Source organism: Molossus molossus, unplaced genomic scaffold (genome assembly GCF_014108415.1).
Source record: "Molossus molossus isolate mMolMol1 unplaced genomic scaffold, mMolMol1.p scaffold_m16_p_1, whole genome shotgun sequence".
NCBI classification, from domain to species: domain Eukaryota; kingdom Metazoa; phylum Chordata; class Mammalia; order Chiroptera; family Molossidae; genus Molossus; species Molossus molossus.
This window is the reverse complement of record NW_023425344.1, coordinates 217292132-217310136: the sequence shown is the minus strand read 5'-3', so window position 1 is coordinate 217310136 and position 18005 is coordinate 217292132. Positions and strand designations below refer to the sequence as shown.

General features: G+C 37.8%; 1 protein-coding gene across 3 annotated transcripts in view; it reads left to right on the top strand.

The window, feature by feature from the left end:
* Positions 1-18005, top strand: part of KCNH5 (potassium voltage-gated channel subfamily H member 5) — a 290510-nt gene that overhangs the window by 39559 nt on the left and 232946 nt on the right. For all 3 annotated transcript variants that reach the window (XM_036271993.1, XM_036271986.1, XM_036271995.1), the window contains exons 5-6: positions 6476-6591; positions 12004-12396. In XM_036271993.1, coding sequence (XP_036127886.1) covers positions 6476-6591; positions 12004-12396 — 509 coding nt within the window. The remainder of the gene's footprint in view (positions 1-6475; positions 6592-12003; positions 12397-18005) is intronic.

Genomic DNA, 18005 nt, shown 5'->3' with positions numbered 1-18005 from the left:
TGGCTCAGTGGTTGGAGCATCGACCTGTGGACCAGAGAGTCCCGGGTTCGGTTCCCTCTAAAGGCATGCACAAAAAAAAAAAAAAAAAAAAAAAAAAAAAAAAAAATTAAAAGAATAGAAATTTTACAAAGTATGTTCTTAGACAATAGTGTAATTAAGCTAGAAAACAGTAACAAAAAGATAGCTAGAAAAATTCCCAAATGTTTGGAAATTAATACATTTAAAAATAGACCATGGGTCAAAGAAGAAGCCTTAAGGTAAATTAGAAAAATATTTTGAACTAAATGAAAATAAAAATATGTGAGATGCAGCAAAAGCAGTGCTTAGAGGGAAATATATAACATTATATACATATATTAGAAAAGAAAAAAGATATAAAATTAATAACCTTAATTTCTACCTTAGGAAAGTAAGCCAAAGAAGAGCAATTTAAACCAAAGCAAGCTGAAGGCAATAAATAAATCTTAGAGCAGAAATCAATGAAATAGAAAACAGAAAAACATTAGAGAAAATCACTATAACCCAAAGCTGATTTTTTGAAGAGATTATTCAAGTTAATAGCCTCTAGCTAGGCTAACCGAGAAAAATGGAGAAGACACAAATGACCAATATCAGAAATTCAAAAAGGTCCATTACAACACATCCCTGGACATTAAAGCGTTTTTAAAAAAGTGCTTTGAACAACCTACTACCACCAAATTGTTAACTTAGTTAAAATGGGCAAATACTTTGAAGTCACAAACTACCAGAACTCACTAGGGGAAATAACCTGAACTGTCTTATAGCTATTAAATAAATTGAATTAATAATTAATCAACTTCCAAAACAAGAAATCACCTGGTGCAGACGGTTTTATTGTGAAATTCAGTCTCTTTCAGAAAAGACAAGTAGAGAGAACTCTTCTCATTCCATGAGGCCAGCACTGCCGTCATACCAGACTCAGAGAAAGACATTACAAGAAAGCGTGAGCCCTGGTCGGTTTGGCTCAGCAGTTAGAGCGTCAGCCTGTGGTCCACAGAGACCCGGGTTCGGTTCCCGCTAAGGGCGTGTACCTTGGCTGCAGTTTGTCCCCGGCCCTGGTTGGTCGTGCGTGTGGCAGCCACTCGATGTGTCCCTTTCACGTTGATGTTTCTCTCTCTCTATTCCTCTTTCTCCCTCTCACTCTACTGAATAAAAAATAGAAAAATGTCCTCAGGTGAGGATAAAAAAAAAAGTTACAGGCCAGTATTTCTCATGAATATAGATGTAAAAAACTCCTCAACAAAATAGAATCTAACAACTGAAAGAATTACACACAAGAACCAAGTGGGATTTACTCCACATATGCAAAGCTGATTCAACATTTAAAAATCAATCATTATAATTCACTGTATCAACAGGCTAAAGAAGAAACAATATGAACATATTACTTTGCATAGAAAAAGTATTTGACAAAATCCAACACCCGTTTATGATAAAATCTCTTAGTGAAGTAGGAATGGGGAGGAACTTCATCAACTTGATAAGGAACATCTGTGAAACACCTAAAGCTAACTGCTGATACCTGTTGTTTTCTCTCATTTACACTACGTGGTGTCATGGGCAGCTAATGTTGGCCAAAATGAGTACAGTACTTTCTCACAGTTTTGATATGCTGAACTTAATAGTGGTGTGAGTAACTTTGAAGCCTATTTATGGAAAATGAAAGTTGGCAGCATTTGACAGTGACGTTGAGGGATGGATGTTAATATTAAGGGTTGAATTTTATTTTTCAAATTAATGCCTCTCCGTTTTTCTGTCTCCACTTTCATCTCTGCATTTGTGCACCAGAATCATAGAGTTCTTTGTCAGGCACAATCTCTTAAATGCATAATCCACTCTTAGAAAAATAAAAAAAGGCATTTGAATAAACTCCAGACAACTCAGACCACTTGATTTTGGACTAAGTACTTGATAGACATGTAAATTAGAATCTATAGGGAAAATCAGACCCCATTGTGGAAAGGATTAAACTCTCTCTTTCCAGTGCCAAAATTTGTAGAGGAAAAGCTTATTTTGAATAGACTTATTTTGAGACTTCACACCTTTCAAATACACAACAGACTGCTGAAAAAGGTATTGCACAAAGTAACTGTGAATGCTATATATGAGTTACTTTCTATTATTCAAGTGAGCTATACATTTAATATGAAGAATTCAATAGAGATAAAATGTTTCTGCCAGTAAGTAATCATCCTACTATCTCTACAAAACTAGCAGTATACGAAAGCATGCTTTGAAACATAGGCAAAAAATTGTATCTTTCAATCTTTTAAATTTGGTAAAGGGGACCACGTAACTTTTGGGAAATAGCAGATGAGATTTTGTGATAAGACCATAATATCAAAATGATTTGGGGCTAGAGAACTGAAGTCGGACACAATATTTACTTTTCATTCAGCCTTGGGTTACTTAACTAGAATTACTTACCACGAGCCTTTTCATGACTCTTCTAGGAAGATTGTATATTTCTTGTTTATCTGTTTTATTCATTCTTAAAACCCAAAGAACATGTTGAACACACAATACGAGGCAGGCACTATTCTAAGTCCTGGAAATACAGAGTTCCTTCTGTCACATCCTAATAGGAGGGGCAGATAAACACATATGTATAAAATGGAAATTTTCTTCTGGTTGTTGTATTTTGTCAGTAATATAGGAAACATAATTATGAGCTGAGTGTAAAGATGGGGAAGGAGGTGAGGAAGTGTTACAGGTGTGAGGAGAGAGGAGTAGGTGCAAATGGTCATCTATGAGTGTGAAGAAGAGAGTGGACAAGGGCAATCCATTAGGTTTGCTGGCCAGCACAAAGGTCTGCTTGAAGCCAGTGGTCATGAATTTCAGTAGTACAGTGATACCTCGGTTCTCGAACGCCTCGGTTTTCGACCAAATCAGGATTCGAGAAACTTTTGTCTCGGAATCCGAACAAATATTTGGAACTCGAACTTCCGAGTTGAGCCGAATGGCGTTCATTCGGCCCAGCGCGCCTTGCTTGCGTCATCAGTGTGAGTGCAGAGAGAGAGTCACGCTTTGTGGAGTCCGCTTTCCTATTGGGTTTCATTGTTTCGGTTCTCGAACAATTCGGTTCTCGACCATCCTCCTGGAACGAATTATGTTCGAGAACCGAGGTATCACTGTATCTGTGAGCATGATTTTCTGTTTTACTCCACCCATGTTTAGTCAAAGGTGTACAGATGTAGAAGTAGGTAAAGTGTTGAATTTAACCTGAGTTGGAATTTGATCAGGTAAATAAGATGAAAAGAATCGTGGAGTTCAGGGATCAGAGAGAAGGATCAGAAAGATCAGGGAGTTGAGGATGCTTGGCTTGCAAGAGAGTAGGTTGAAAGTGTTTGCAAAATTTTGAAGAAATACTTAGGAAATTAAAGTTCTGCAGAGGATATAGAAAATTGTGTTTGGGGATGCAGAACAGACAAGTGAATCCACACACTGGCAAGCCAGACTGTAACTCTTAATCCTAGAGCAAGGACATTTTACCTTCTTAATGTGAAAAGGGGCCAATGATTGGAGCAAGGGCCCAAGTCCTTTGAGGATGTGCCAAAACTGGTTGGAATTCACATCAGTCTCCTCCTACTTCTGTTGGTATTTTTACCAAGAAACTCAGACAGGTGGTTGAAAGACTTGAGTCAACTGGCTAATTCTGAATTTTATTTCTGAATGGCACCTGGGATAGTAACAATAAAGTGATGGCAGCCAACTGATTTGAGTGTAGCTCTTCCACAAAATGAAATTTATGATCATCAGAACTTCATTCTAGGTTGATTTTTGCCTTTAAAATGAATGGCACTGAATGATGTCAGCAATACCTTTTTAAAAATAATTTTTTAAGTTTATTTTTTATTGTTGACATTATAAAGATACCCCCCTATTCCCCCCATCTCCCCCTCCCTCCACCCAGCACCCGCCCCACCCCAGGCCTTCACCACACTATTGTCTATGTCCTTGAGCATGCATGTAAGGCGGATATTACATTGATATCACTTATATGTGGAATCTAACACACAAAATAAACTGATGAACAAAATAGGTCCAGAGGCATGGATGCACGGAGCAGTACCTTTGATCTAGGCTGCGATGGATGCTAGCAAAAACCACTGTTTTACTCCAGTGGGGAAGGAAACCGGTTTTGATGAAATAGTTAACATGTGTCAGGAACTTTATAGCCTTTATTGCTCATTTCGGTAATTCTGGAAATTACTGTTATTATCTCCATTTTACTGTTGAAGATCCTGACAGGCCAAGTCTGACTGATTGCCAACCCCATGTTATCTATGGCACTGTGCTGCCTCGTCCTTCCCAGTGGGAACTCATAGTTTGGGTTTGATGGTGTTCTCCACATCTCCTTACAAAGTCTTCACCTGAATGGCATTCTCTATTTCCCCCTGCTCTCCTTTTCAACACCACCACCGACAAAAAAGTCGAGAATACTCTGATTCTGACAGAATTGTACTGTTTGGAACCAACAGAATTTACTGAAAATAATACAAGGTGGCAATGTGTTTTTGTTATCTTTTGCTCCTAGTATTGTGGTGTTGGAACTGTTGCTCAGATAATCAGTCAGTGGTACCCAGTACATCATTTATAATTATACAAAGGGGAAAAATTACAGCCAAGAAGTCCATTCTGTTGATTAGCCATATGTATCCTAAAAGAGATGGCTCAAATCTCTGCCCATTTATACTGTATAGTATTTTCAAACAGACTCCCAAACTGCCAAAACACTTACAGTGTGAAATGTCCTGTGCCAAACAGTTATGGCATCTTTGTGCCAATAATTGAGACAAAAAAAATTTCTGTAGGAGGAAAATAATGGCAAAAATAGCAACCGTCCCCTTGTGGGAAGCCAGTGATTTTCTTTAGAAAGGAAACAGCAGATGAAATATGAGTAATTATATCATGTAGTCTCTTTGGCCAAGAGTATAATTGTTTACCTAAGCTTTTTTTCTTATGGATTAAAATCTTGCGTTGCAGTCTAGTAAATTGATTTAACTGCCTCTGTGACTTCTTTTTATTTTTAAGAATAAACAGTCCATGACAAAGAGGTTAATTGCAACCCAATAGAGCTAAACTAATGTTTTATTAAGAAGGAGTTGGCATCCTGAGCTTTTAGGAGAACAAATGTTCTCATAATACCATGAACAACTTACAGAGCAAGTATTAGGCGCTTCGTATTCATCTATCTGTTCACATTACCCTGTATCGACCACATCTAAGTAACATCAGCAAACTGTGCTGAATAATCAGTCACGCAGTTAGGTTTCTGTAAAGGTGAGATCAGAAAATGTATCACTGGGAGAAGTTAGAACTGCTGATGTGTGTTTTTCCCTCTGACCTAGACAGGGTGGCTGCTCGACTTTTCCCAAGTTTGTACAGTGGGGGTTGGTGACAGATCGAATGAATTAAATTAACTAATAGGCAGTTCCAGATGTGTCCAAGAACACAGAGGGATAGGACTAAGGAGATTCACCGTGGCATTGTTAGTGACAGTGAAAAATCTAGAAACCACTTACATGTCCATGAACAGAACATATGCATGATCAGGAAAGAACAAATGTCTAATTTGCTGAGATGATAAAGGTGCAGGCAAGAATCAGTGCCATGCGGGTGGGTGTAGAGGTGGAGGGATGGAAATGAACTTGGAAACTATCATGTTTCTTGTGGCTTCTGTTTTTTCTGTAACTTATTTGAAGAGGTAATCTGCTATAAGGAGAGGTGGCTGGTAGAGGGTCTTGAGAAAAATGCTGACTGTTTAGGACCGAGTGAGGACTACGGGAAAGCCCTAAACCCAGGAAATGGGAGAACACGTGCCATTTGGTACTTTTTAATATTCCATGTGTCATTGAACTTGTTCCTTCAATAAATCCTCAGATATTTTTCAAAATGTTTTCTGGATGAACTTTGTTATACACTAGGCTTGTCTTTTATTTCACCACTCTGATGTACTAAAGGGTACATCACCTGTCTTAGAAAGTGAAACTTCAGTTAGTATATGATTGACTTGGGAGTTTCTAAAAATACTCAATGCAATTATAATATTCAGTTGATGTAAGAAAGAGAAATGATCACAAGAAAGTATCTTAATATATCTTTTGCCAACATATATTTACTACCATCTGAAGACATTCTTATCACTTTTACCCAACAAAGAAAAAACAATTCTATAAAGCAAGGAGGAGCACAGAATTTTGTAGACAGCTAGCCACTTTGGCTACCAAGACTATAAAATAAATATGAGCAAAACAGAAAGGTCACACATAAAAATTTCTTATTATTTTACAGCCACACTTGAAATATGTGATGGTGTCCATAGAGAAGTAAGATACTTTTGATTGATACTTGTCATTAGTTCTGGCTATTATACTATTTCTAAGATAATTTGAATATTATAAAGAATGTCAATTATGTGTGAAAAATTGAGAGTTCTCTTCTTATTTTTAAGGTTGGACAAAATTTGCCCGATTGACACGGGCTTTGACAAATAGCCGAAGTGTTTTGCAGCAGCTCACGCCAATGAATAAAACAGAGGTGGTCCACAAACATTCAAGATTAGCTGAAGTAAGTGGGAGACTAACTTTGCTTTCCAAGGTGGTGATGGTTGTGGTACACCCCCCCCCCAAACAATTCAATATAGATGTTTTTGGCTATTCTTTTGAAACTGCTACCTGATAATTTACGTTTTTTCTTATAGAGTTATAGAAATTTCAGTTATTTCTTTTTATTCCCTCCTACCTTTGAAATTGGAAAGTAGTTCATGACATCCCAGGCTAAGATCCATAGAGTGGGAGGTGTCCTTTGAGCAAGGAGATAGGGAGTTCACGCATTCATCCATTTATGTATCAGCACACACAGATGGAGGGTTTGCTCTGCCCTTGGTACTCTGCGAAGAATGTAGGTATGAGATCAGCAATGGGCTCTATCATCCAGGAGCTAAATATCTAGCACAGAAATCCAGTAACAGAATGTGGTCAATATTATGACAGGGGAAGCGGGAGCATTTACCTAGTCGTGGCCTCTGAAGAGGGCTACCTGAGTGAGCTGGTACCTCGGCTGAGTACATTTGGAAGGAAAAATATAAGAGGCAGGTTATTTCTTACAGGGAGGCCAGCCTATGCAAAGGCCCAGAGATGAGATAGTGTGATGATTCTGAGTGCGACTTCAGTGTGGGTGAAGTCAAATGGGGAGGGAACGGTTAGGTGGTGTGCAGTGAAATGGGTGGTTGGTGTTCCACGTGCCAGGCAAGTGCCATGATTGCATTTGTGCTTCAGAGAAACCTCTTGAAGGGAAATTGGTCCCAATGGTTTCCTTTGTAATCCCATGTTTTTATTGTATTAATTTAAAAATGTTATTCTAAGGAGAAGTCCATCGATTTCACCAGATTGTCAAAAGAGAGCCACAGCCCCAAAATGGTTAAGAACCCTTAGTGGCTCTGTTCTGAATGGGTAGATAGGGAAACCAGTTAAGAGTTACTAGTAGCCATTCAGCTAGGATGACCATGGTGTTAGTCAAGGGAACCAGAAGCAGAAGTGGGCATTTGCAGACACAGCAAGATCAGAGTCAACATGTTTGTTGATAGATTCGAATTGAATGTGAAATAAGGGGATCAGTCCAAGACAACTCTGTGTTTTTATTGTGAACAACTGGGTAGATAGTGAGTGCTGTTGGTTAATAGAATGGCAAATATAAGAGGAGGAAGAGAAGGTTTGGAGGCAATGATAATGAGTTCCATTTTGCACATATTAAGTTGGAAGTTCCTAAAAGGAAATCTGAGTGGAGATTTATGGGTCAGACCTCTGATGGATATCTGAGTTTGAATTGCAGGCCTTGGGGAGAGAGTAATACTTTTATGAAAAGACATATTTTTAAAAGCCCAAACAAGACATTAACATAAATAAATATTAACTAATAATAATAATAATAATCATAATCACAACATCTAAAAAAGATGATATGCAATTGGCACAAGATTTAAAGTAGACGGTTAGATACAACTTGTTTTTTGAATAGTAATTGTTATTAAGTACTACTTAGTTTTGAAGTTACTTTCTTTTCTGCCTTGAGTTGTCTATTTCTTTCTACAAATCAAGCTGAAGTGTAGGAGCTTTTTTCTGTGACTGTTGACTTTTATAGTCATGATTCTTTCTGGGTATTTATTACACCCTATTTAGAGCTTTCCTTTCTTCTTCTTCTTTTAAAAACGTTTTTATTGATTTTTTAGAGAGAGGAAGGGAGAGGGAGATAGAAACATTGATGCATGAGAGAAGCATCAATCAGCTGCTTCCTGCATGCCCCCTACTGGGGATCAAGCCCACAACCTGGGCATGTGCCCTGACCCAGAATCAAACCTGTGACCTCTCAGTGCATGGGACAGTGCTCAATCCACTGAGCCACACCAGCTGGGCTCTTTTTTTTTTTTTCTCCTGTTAACACAATTGGGCAAGAACAAGAGAAAAGGGACCATAAAGAGGAAGTTTGTGTACCTTAACACCCAAATCACTCATTACTGTTTTTTATGCCTCTATATCAAGAGGAAACGTTCTTTTTCCTTGACAGCTCATCATTTTTACTTTTATTTTTGAAGGACTTTTCATTCCTGTTTCTTCTCATCTGAGTTTTTTTTGCTTCGCTTTTTTGATTATTGTTAGTTTCTTCAGCAGTCATCCCTAATTCATAAACCTGATTCAGAAACAAAACTACTTTCTGTCAGGTCTTAGTCTAGATTTCGGAGAACATGCAGAAATAACAAATAATAAGGTTTTCAATCAATACATCTTGTCAGTGGGTGCTCTTAGATCTCCAAAGACTGGCCCAGAACAAACACCATGTTGGCACAAGGATATTGTCTTTCTAGTTGTTCTCACAGTCATATAACTTGCTCAACCCAAATATTTGGATTTGTCATTGAATTTCAGGCTGTTTTACTTTTTCGAAGACATATACCTTTTATCTCAACTCCACTGGGACCCCTACATTTGGAGTTTATCCACAGTTTCAAAGATCCTGGTCTCTGTGTAGGCATTTTATCAATTTTTTATATGCTCTGACATCTGTGGATTAACTTTAGTTTCTCAAGTTTATACTGGGTAGAGGTAAAAACTCACTACTGTCCATGGTCCTGACTCTATAAGCATGAATACTCTCAGATATTTACAGAGAAAGAATGTGTTTGTATTGGTACAAAAATACATCAGAAAACATTATTTTATCTCCTTGCCACCAAAGGCTTATTGCTTATGGGAGTACAAATGAAAATGAAGAGTTGTTACTGAACTGGTTTATAAATAAGCCCCAGTAAGGGAGCTCTAATTAAAGTAGTGCTCTGGACAAGAGAAAGATAAAAACTTAGCATGTGTTCCTTGTGTTGTTGGCATTCTCCTTTTCCTCTTTCTGCTCTTCCTCTTGTAGCATTTTGGGGTCACTTTAGGTATGCAAGTCACTGTCTGAAGAGTGGGGTTATGAATGTCTAAAGAAAGAGAAGATAATGGTTTTACCTTGGACTGTACATTATAATCACCTGGAAAGGTTTTTGAAAGTATAGATTCTCTGAAAACCCACACAAGAGTAATTTAATTATTTTCTGCGGTGGGGTCTAGGTATGAGTATACTGTGTTTTTAAAACTCTTCAGATTATTCCAGTTTGTCGCCAGGTTTAAGAAATACTGAACTCAGGAATGATCCCATTTTCATAATGTAGGAGGCTGCCTTACATAATTCCTGGGTATGGAGCAGGATGGACTTGTCTGTTAGCACAGTATATAGGGCCCACAGCATTTTTAGGGATCTATGAGATGCTTGAATTTCTATTAACAGTGGAAGGAAGAAATGAACTTTTAGGTTAAAAATGGAATATATAATATTAATTAATTTAGTTTTATAAGAATTCAGCTGTAAAATGTAATTTTTATTTTATTTTATTATTTTTTTTATGGAATAAAAGGTCCAGGAAAGCAAAAATGTCTAGGTTGTAATGTACCTTGGCACTGAGTTTACTTTCTAAGTCTAAATCCTTTGTGCTCAAACTATAGATTGTGTAAATATAAGTGGTAAGGTATAAGCATTGGTTATAAAGGAAATTTTCATGTTCAACACAGTGAAGTTGGGATGGATAGACCAGTTGTTGAAAAGTGAAAGTGAAGCCATGGTTGTGTATGATTCTGTATATATAAAGGTCCATCCCAACATGAAACTTAGATTTATGGTAGGATAGTTTCCTGCTAAGTAATTTAAGATCTTATGGGAAAAATATGGCTGGGCACTGATAATGAAGATAAATACATACAGATTTTAATAAATAGTTTTTATAACTCCCAAAGTTGAAATAATATAGTAGACAACTAAGAGAATACCAATGATGTTTTTCATTTCAAAATAGTAATAATGGGTACTATATACTTAGTTTTTGTTATCTAAGTTCTATGTGTGAGAGAAACTTTATGATAACCCTCTCTCAAGTTTAAAAAATGCTCCTGATTTTGCCTTGTGACATATGAGCTACGTGCTAACAGGTCTTTTTGTTTGTATCTATTCTTATATTCAAATGATTTGAACTTTTTGAGTCCTATCTACTGGGTCCCATTTGTCCTAAAGACACTGAGTAATTGGATGCATAAGATGGTAAAACTTTTGGAAACATTATTTGTCAAAGTTCCATTTACAAACTCCTTACTACATAGGTTTACTCAGCCGAACTTCACCAATGGCGTGGAACAGAGCTCTGGCCTGCTTCTTTAACTCCTTTTCACCGTTTCCAAGTTCCAGCTTCTGGAAGACAATGCTAAATCTATTTCTGTTACCGTGCCCAGGGCTGCCCAGACCTCCACTCTTGCTCTGTCCTCTGTTTTTTCTTCGTTTCTTTACTTAGACCTAATCAAAGTAGGTCAAGGTTTGTATACCCTTGCACTGAAAATTTTCCATTTATAAGTCGAAAAGGTTGGAGAAGCAAACTTAAATATTTAGCTTTTTTTCCCTAAAGGAAAATTGCATTTGGATAGGACATGAAGCACAATATTCTTTAAGTCCTGACTAAAGGGAGAAAAGGAAAAGTCAGGCTATAACATTTTTAACCTTGACATTGCTGTGCCAGTCATTAGGACCCTTGCTGAGTCCCACTCAAGAATATCGCTGACAGTGGAGACCTAGGGTTCACTGAGGCCATCAGAATTAAAGTTATGTTCCCCGAGGTGCTCAAGACATGTAAAGAATGAATAACAGCGAGTCACCCAAATGACTGTTGAACGGGTAGTGAGAGACGTGTGGTTTTAGGCATGCTTTCCCAGCGAGTGCTCAGAAGCACTCCCAGACTCCCGGAATTGGATGTCCAGCAGTGCCATGGGTCACTGTTGGTGTTGGAGGAGGTCTTCGAAAGGAAGTGACCACTGGTTGACCTTCAAGCTGGACCTGGGCAATTGGTCCCTTTATCCTGTCCTTGAAATGTATGTGCTGTCCATCCTTCCCACAGTGTGAGCCATTTCCAAGGATGTAGCCTTGAGAGAGCTCTGTGTTAAGACCATCAATGCAGCATATATGACTGAACCCAGTTAAGGCCTGCACGTAAACTTTTAAGATTTTGGTATGTGTGTGTAGAGATCTACCAGCCTTGCAGTCACCCAAGACAAGCCTTGTATGAACGTTCCCTTGCTTATTAAAACTCTCAACTACCACCTGGAGTGGTCTGCGGCCTTATTAGGTCTCTTCTTGCCCCAGTTTGTGAATCAATAGTTGGCCACTGGAGAAAAAGCCGGGCGGCACAGTAGTCAGATCAACTTTGGTAGAGAGATTGAACTTGGAGTGACTTCCTTTGAACAAACTGGTAAAACTCAGGAGAAGAGGGAAATGAAATACATGGCATGACTGGCCTTGAAATCAGAAGTCATGAAAATGGGCTATGGTTTGACTGCCAGTGAGTTTGAATTCATTACTAGCTGTGCAGAGATGTCCATGTTACTAATATATGCATTTTGTCTCTTTTAGGTTCTTCAGCTGGGATCAGATATCCTTCCTCAGTATAAGCAAGAAGCGCCAAAGACGCCACCACACATCATTTTACACTATTGTGCTTTTAAAACTACTTGGGATTGGGTGATTTTAATTCTTACCTTCTACACCGCCATTATGGTTCCTTACAACGTTTCCTTCAAAACGAAGCAGAACAACATAGCCTGGTTGGTGCTGGACAGTGTGGTGGATGTTATTTTTCTGGTTGACATTGTTTTAAATTTTCACACGACCTTTGTGGGCCCTGGTGGAGAGGTTATTTCTGACCCCAAGCTGATAAGGATGAACTATCTGAAAACTTGGTTTGTGATCGATCTGTTGTCTTGTTTACCTTACGACATCATCAATGCCTTTGAAAATGTCGATGAGGTAAGTGTCTTTTTTTTTTTTTTGAGCACTGTGGATCAGTTTTGAGAAAATTGGGATAAAAGGAATTTGCAGATTATCCAAACTTATTTTTAGCCACCAATGAATTTTTATTAGCTTTCCTCACTTGATTTCTGGTTGAAAATACTAATTACGAGGATAATGGCTGAGGTTGGAGGTTGTGGTTGGAAGAATTGGAGGCTGCGATTGGAGGAGGTGGAGCAGAAGAAAAGCAGCAATGTTGGAATCAAATACAATTTATGAACTAGATAGCTGGTTGAAAGATAATTCAATAGATGTGTTTACTTTGGAAAACTCTAGCATTTAAAAAATCCATGCATCTAAAGATCTTTTACTACCATTTATATTAGATATATATGTTAGCAGTGATTGGATTAATATAAGGATAAGAACAATTTTATGGAAAAGCAATTCTTGAACTTTTACCTTTTTGATTTCTTTATAGCTTTTCTGTAAAGTTGTCTAAGTAAATTTGTAGTTGGAGACTGTTTTGGATGTCTTCTGATATCTAATCTAATTGAAGGTTCTGCTAATTCACTGTTATCTGTACAACAAAAATACTTAAAACATATATAATATCTTCTTTTTTTTGTTTTTCTTCACCCGAGGACATTTTTCCATTTTTTTTGTTCAGATAGAGTGGGAGGAAGCGAGAAAGAGAGAGACATCGATGTGAAAGGGACACATCGAGTGGTTGCCACCCACATGACCCAACCAGGGCTGGGGACAAACTGCAACCGAGGTACATGCCCTTAGCAGGAACCGAACCCGGGTCTCTCTGGACCACAGGCTGATGCTCTAACTACTGAGCCAACCGGCCAGGGCCATGTATAATATCTTAAAAGACAACTTCATTCAGAGCTTCTTAGCCTCTAATTTAATAGTGGATAATTTCAACTATCTTGCTACACCAAGCTAATAGGATGCAACCAGTAATCTCAACTAATAATATATAAATGAGCCAATATAGAATATATCTGTTATTAAAATGTGTTCATAATGACAATATTACCAGCTCAATTTCCTAAAGATTCTATCTGTCCTTGTAGACTGTTCAGATGGAAGGTTCACCACTACATTATTGTTGCTGTTTTTGTTATACTATGTGTGTTGGGAGGTAGATCTCGACTTCAGTCACTATTTCCCATAAATTTTCTACATTCAGTCAACTTTAAGTATATTTTAAAAAACTATGTGTCTGAAAGTTACATGTAGACATTATATTTTGATTTTGTACATGTAATTGTTACTTTAAATATTATAGGAAAAAAAGGAATTATAGTAATTTGTTTTCTAATCAGGGAGTTTACCTACATCAAGCTATTAAAGGTAAATTTATTTCTTTCCTATTTACCCTGCGGAAAGGGTTGAAAGAAGTTGATTTTGAAAATGTTAATCATGTGATAAGGAGATAATAAGCAGTATTTATATTTAACTTACTAAATGGATTAATTTATTAAGATTAATACATTAAGATTTCAGTTATTTAGAATATAGGCATAAAGATTTTAATAAAAATAATCAAAGTATTGCCTCAATTCATAGAAAAGAAAATGTATAGATTGCATAATAATAAATGCATTTGGTGGGATAGTAAAGAAAATACAAAGGAAAACGACACTAACATACTATTTAGTTACCACACTGTTAAGATCACAGCTTTGTTAACACACTAGGTTGGTGAGTGCGGTGGCTGAGGAGGTGCCCTGCTCAGATCTCCCTGCAGGAACACCTGACACGTGGAGTAGTTAGTGTCTTCCTGGAAGGGCTCCTGGCTTGGGAAAGCCAATTGTTAGCAGCTCTTTCACACTCAGCCTTCAGTGAGTCATCACACTGTCACAGTGGTTGCTGGAAACTGCCGATAATGGACTATTTACACCCAGAAAGCTGCAAATGCTACAAACAAAGACTTTTTTAAAAACTTGCTGTAGAACCAGTTGTTAATCATTTACCGACACACCCTGAACCCATTGACTGGCAGCTGCTGCATTTTCCGACCCGCTGTGGTTTACACGCTGCAGCCCTATTTCCATAAGGCAAAGAATTTCCTCAATGACTAAGAATGGTGGTAATACTATAATTCATCTATTCCTGATGGATGTAGAACTCCCCTGTTGAGCAACTTTTGCTCTCGACTCTCCATTTTCATAGTGTGGCCTGAGGCCCTTCCTACCCAATCCTTCCTTCCCTCCTTACAGGTGTTGGAACTGCCTGTGGTCTGAAGGCTCCTCCCCATTCCCTACCCAGGCATTTATTTCAGTAAAATTTGTGCACATCTAACCCTGGCTTGGCATCACTTCTAGGGAACCTGAAATGATGAAGTGAAGGCGTATAGGAGTATAAATTGCTAGAATCTCTTTGAAGAATAGTTGGCAATATCTGGTTTTATAAAAGCAGAAGCTAGAGGTAGCCACTTCCAAATTGTTTGGGGGATTCTTTTATTACTTGCTTCCATGTTACCAAACAATAAGATTATGTACCTATCTCTTGGCTTTTCAGTTTCAGGTCTTTCCTTCGACTTCTCACTATGGAATTTCTCCCCTGCCCTCACTATATAAATTCACTATTTCCAACACCTAAATATTAGGTGTTTATATCATTATGACTACAAATATGCTATTTATAGCTGAATTTCAGCTATAACGCTATGATTTCATGCACTTTCCATTTTTCCAAGAATTGATAACTGTCTGGTTTTATCATTTGCTTATCACTAATCTATCAATTGTCTAAATCTCTCCTTAATATATTAATGAAAACAATATTCTATCAATATCATTTTCTTAAACAAATATCTCTTCTTTCTACCTTCCCACCACATTGACAGTTTGCCTAGCTACAATATTCTAGGCTGGAGATAATTTCTCCTCAGATTTTGAAAGTCATAATGCCACTGCAGACTACCGTCCAATAATTCTGTTAAGCAACTTGCCATTATGATTTCCGATCCTTCACATGTGACCTGTCTTCTCTTTCTGGAAGTTTCATGTATCGTCTATGTCCCAGAGTTCTGAAACTTACTCATGCTGTGCCTTAGTGCGGGTCTATTTTCATTAGTTTTCTGGGCAAAAGCATGCGGCTTTTACAATCTGGAAAGAGCATGTCTTGATTTTCCCCTTATGTTCTTCACCTTCCCCCCCCCCCCCTTTCTCTGTTCTTTTGCTGGCCAGCGCTACTTTTATTTGGATATTGTACCTACTGGACTAGTCCTTTAACTTCGTTATTTTTTTCCCCTTTCCTATTTCCTAATATTTTATCTTTTTGCTATACTTTCTGGGAGGTATTCTCAATATTATTTTCTAACTTTTTTTTTTTTTTTAACCCAATAATGCTTTTTTGCTAGAGGTCTATTGTCTCGATACTATTAAAGCTAAATTTAATTTGGTATGTATATTTTTATCCTTTAACTTTTTATCATTCTAGATTATTAGACTGTAGCTGTATTTTTATAGATTTTGAACATCTCGCTAATGGGCAAGTTTAATTTATGTATATTTATTAAGATTCATTACTCTTTGATTTACTTATAGAGCATTTAATTGTCTATTTAAAAATGCCTTTTCTTTGCCTTTCTCTCTGCTTCTGATTTTAGTTTTCTTCTTCTCTGCTATCTTTTGGATTGGTTAAAGTTTTCTTTAATCTTCTGGGTCCCCCCACAGGCTTGAAAGTTTTTCTAACTGATCACTCTTAACATCAGGTTCGGTATGTTAGCATCAATATTTGACTTATTGGTATCTTTACTCTCTTCTCTTAAGTAATTCAAAGACCTCTGTTCACCCTCTCATCTTTCAAATTATTATTGTCTTGTACTTTGGTTCCACATTGTCTTTAACTTTCTATTTTAGTTATTGTATTATTGTTTTATTTAATTTCAGTATTTATTCAGTGTTGTCTATGTGTCTACCAGTTTCTTCACTGATAAGAGTTTATGGATTTTTGGCCTTCTTTTTAGTTAGTTCATGTAGATGTCCTCTTCTGTTATATAACATCCAACTTTCTGGAACATACTTATTGCAGGAAGCCTTCCTACATTATTCCCAAACAATCCTAAAGAATATTTTCACCATATTTCATCTTCACTTATGTACACACATACACATGAACATATTTAAATTATTTTTCTTTTGTTGCTTTATGTGTGTTCTTGAGCACTGTGCCAGTTGTAGGGTGATCTGGGCCTTACGCCTCTCTAGGACATATTTGTTGTGAGCTGCGGGCTGGTCACTCTGCGTCTCAGTCAAAGCTGTAAAAAAAGGGACGGGATGCCTGACTTACCTCACAAGGTAGTTATAAGGAGTAAATGGGAAAAGAGACATGAATGAATTTTGCTTACAGAATTCTCTATCTGGGGGGATATTATTATTTCATTTGTATACGTTTATTTCCTCAGCTTGATTATAAGTTCTGCGATGGTGCAGAATGTGATCCTTTCTTTACTCTGAGCGCGTATTGGTGACTCACTGACTTAAAGCAGTGCAGCATTAGCAAGGTTTTAAGAGATTGTACAATGACGTAAAACAAACTAGAACTTAAAAATGAGGACGTGAGCTAGTAGTGGCTTGGGCATAGGAGAGTAGGAGTCTGAAAACTAGTTTGGTCCTTTATCATGAGGCAGGGCCAGAGTGACTTAGACTTAATAACACTTTGTATTTTCTTTTTTTTTTTTTATCCTCACCAGAGGACATTTTTCCATTTTTTGTTCCGGTAGAGTGGGAGGGAGAGAGAGGAACAGAGAGAGAGAGAGAAACATCGATGTGAAAGGAACACATCGAGTGGTTGCCACCCGCACAACCGACCAGGGCCGGGGACAAACTGCAACCGAGGTACGTGCCCTTAGCAGGAACCGAACCCGGGTCTCTCCGGACCGCAGGCCGATGCTCTAACCGTTGAGCCAAACCGGCCAGGGCACACTTTGTATTTTCAAGATCGTCTCAGTGCCGTGCTCACTGAAGGTAATTTGATTTGCTGGGAATTCATGAACTGGATATGTGATCTAAAAAAAAAAAAAAAAGAAAGAGAGAACTGTGAGGCAGGGAACACAGAGTTTATTAAAGACAAACATTCTGTTTGAAAAGAGGTAAGGCAGATTTCCTAGAAACCATAACAGGGTGTATGTCACTATGCATCCAAACAATAGAAACAAACTGATTTGTAGCGAGCATTTGCCTACCACCCTGGGAGGTCCAGAAAGCTTGATATCTGGGAGATGAGGGAGAGCTGAATTATAGAACATCAGAGAAAGCTGGGGAAGCTGCAGATAAAGCACACTAGTAGTGTACATGGATTTAGGAAACATAATATGGGGAATTCAGAGGACAATGAGTGTTGTCTGTAAGTGGTAAACATGCCAAACTAGGTCAGTACAAGTTGAAACTGGGAAAAAGATAACTCATGCACTGTTTCAAGGAAGCAAAATAAATGGGTCAGCGACTGCTGAGTGGAAATGTATAAAAACATTTTTAATTTTCAGAAAAGTTTATGGAAAATAATTTTTTTAATTGTTTACACTATTACAGATGTCCCCATTTTCCACTCCTCTGCTCACCCCCACCCAACTCTTGCTCTCCCTTCCTCTGACCAACACCACACCG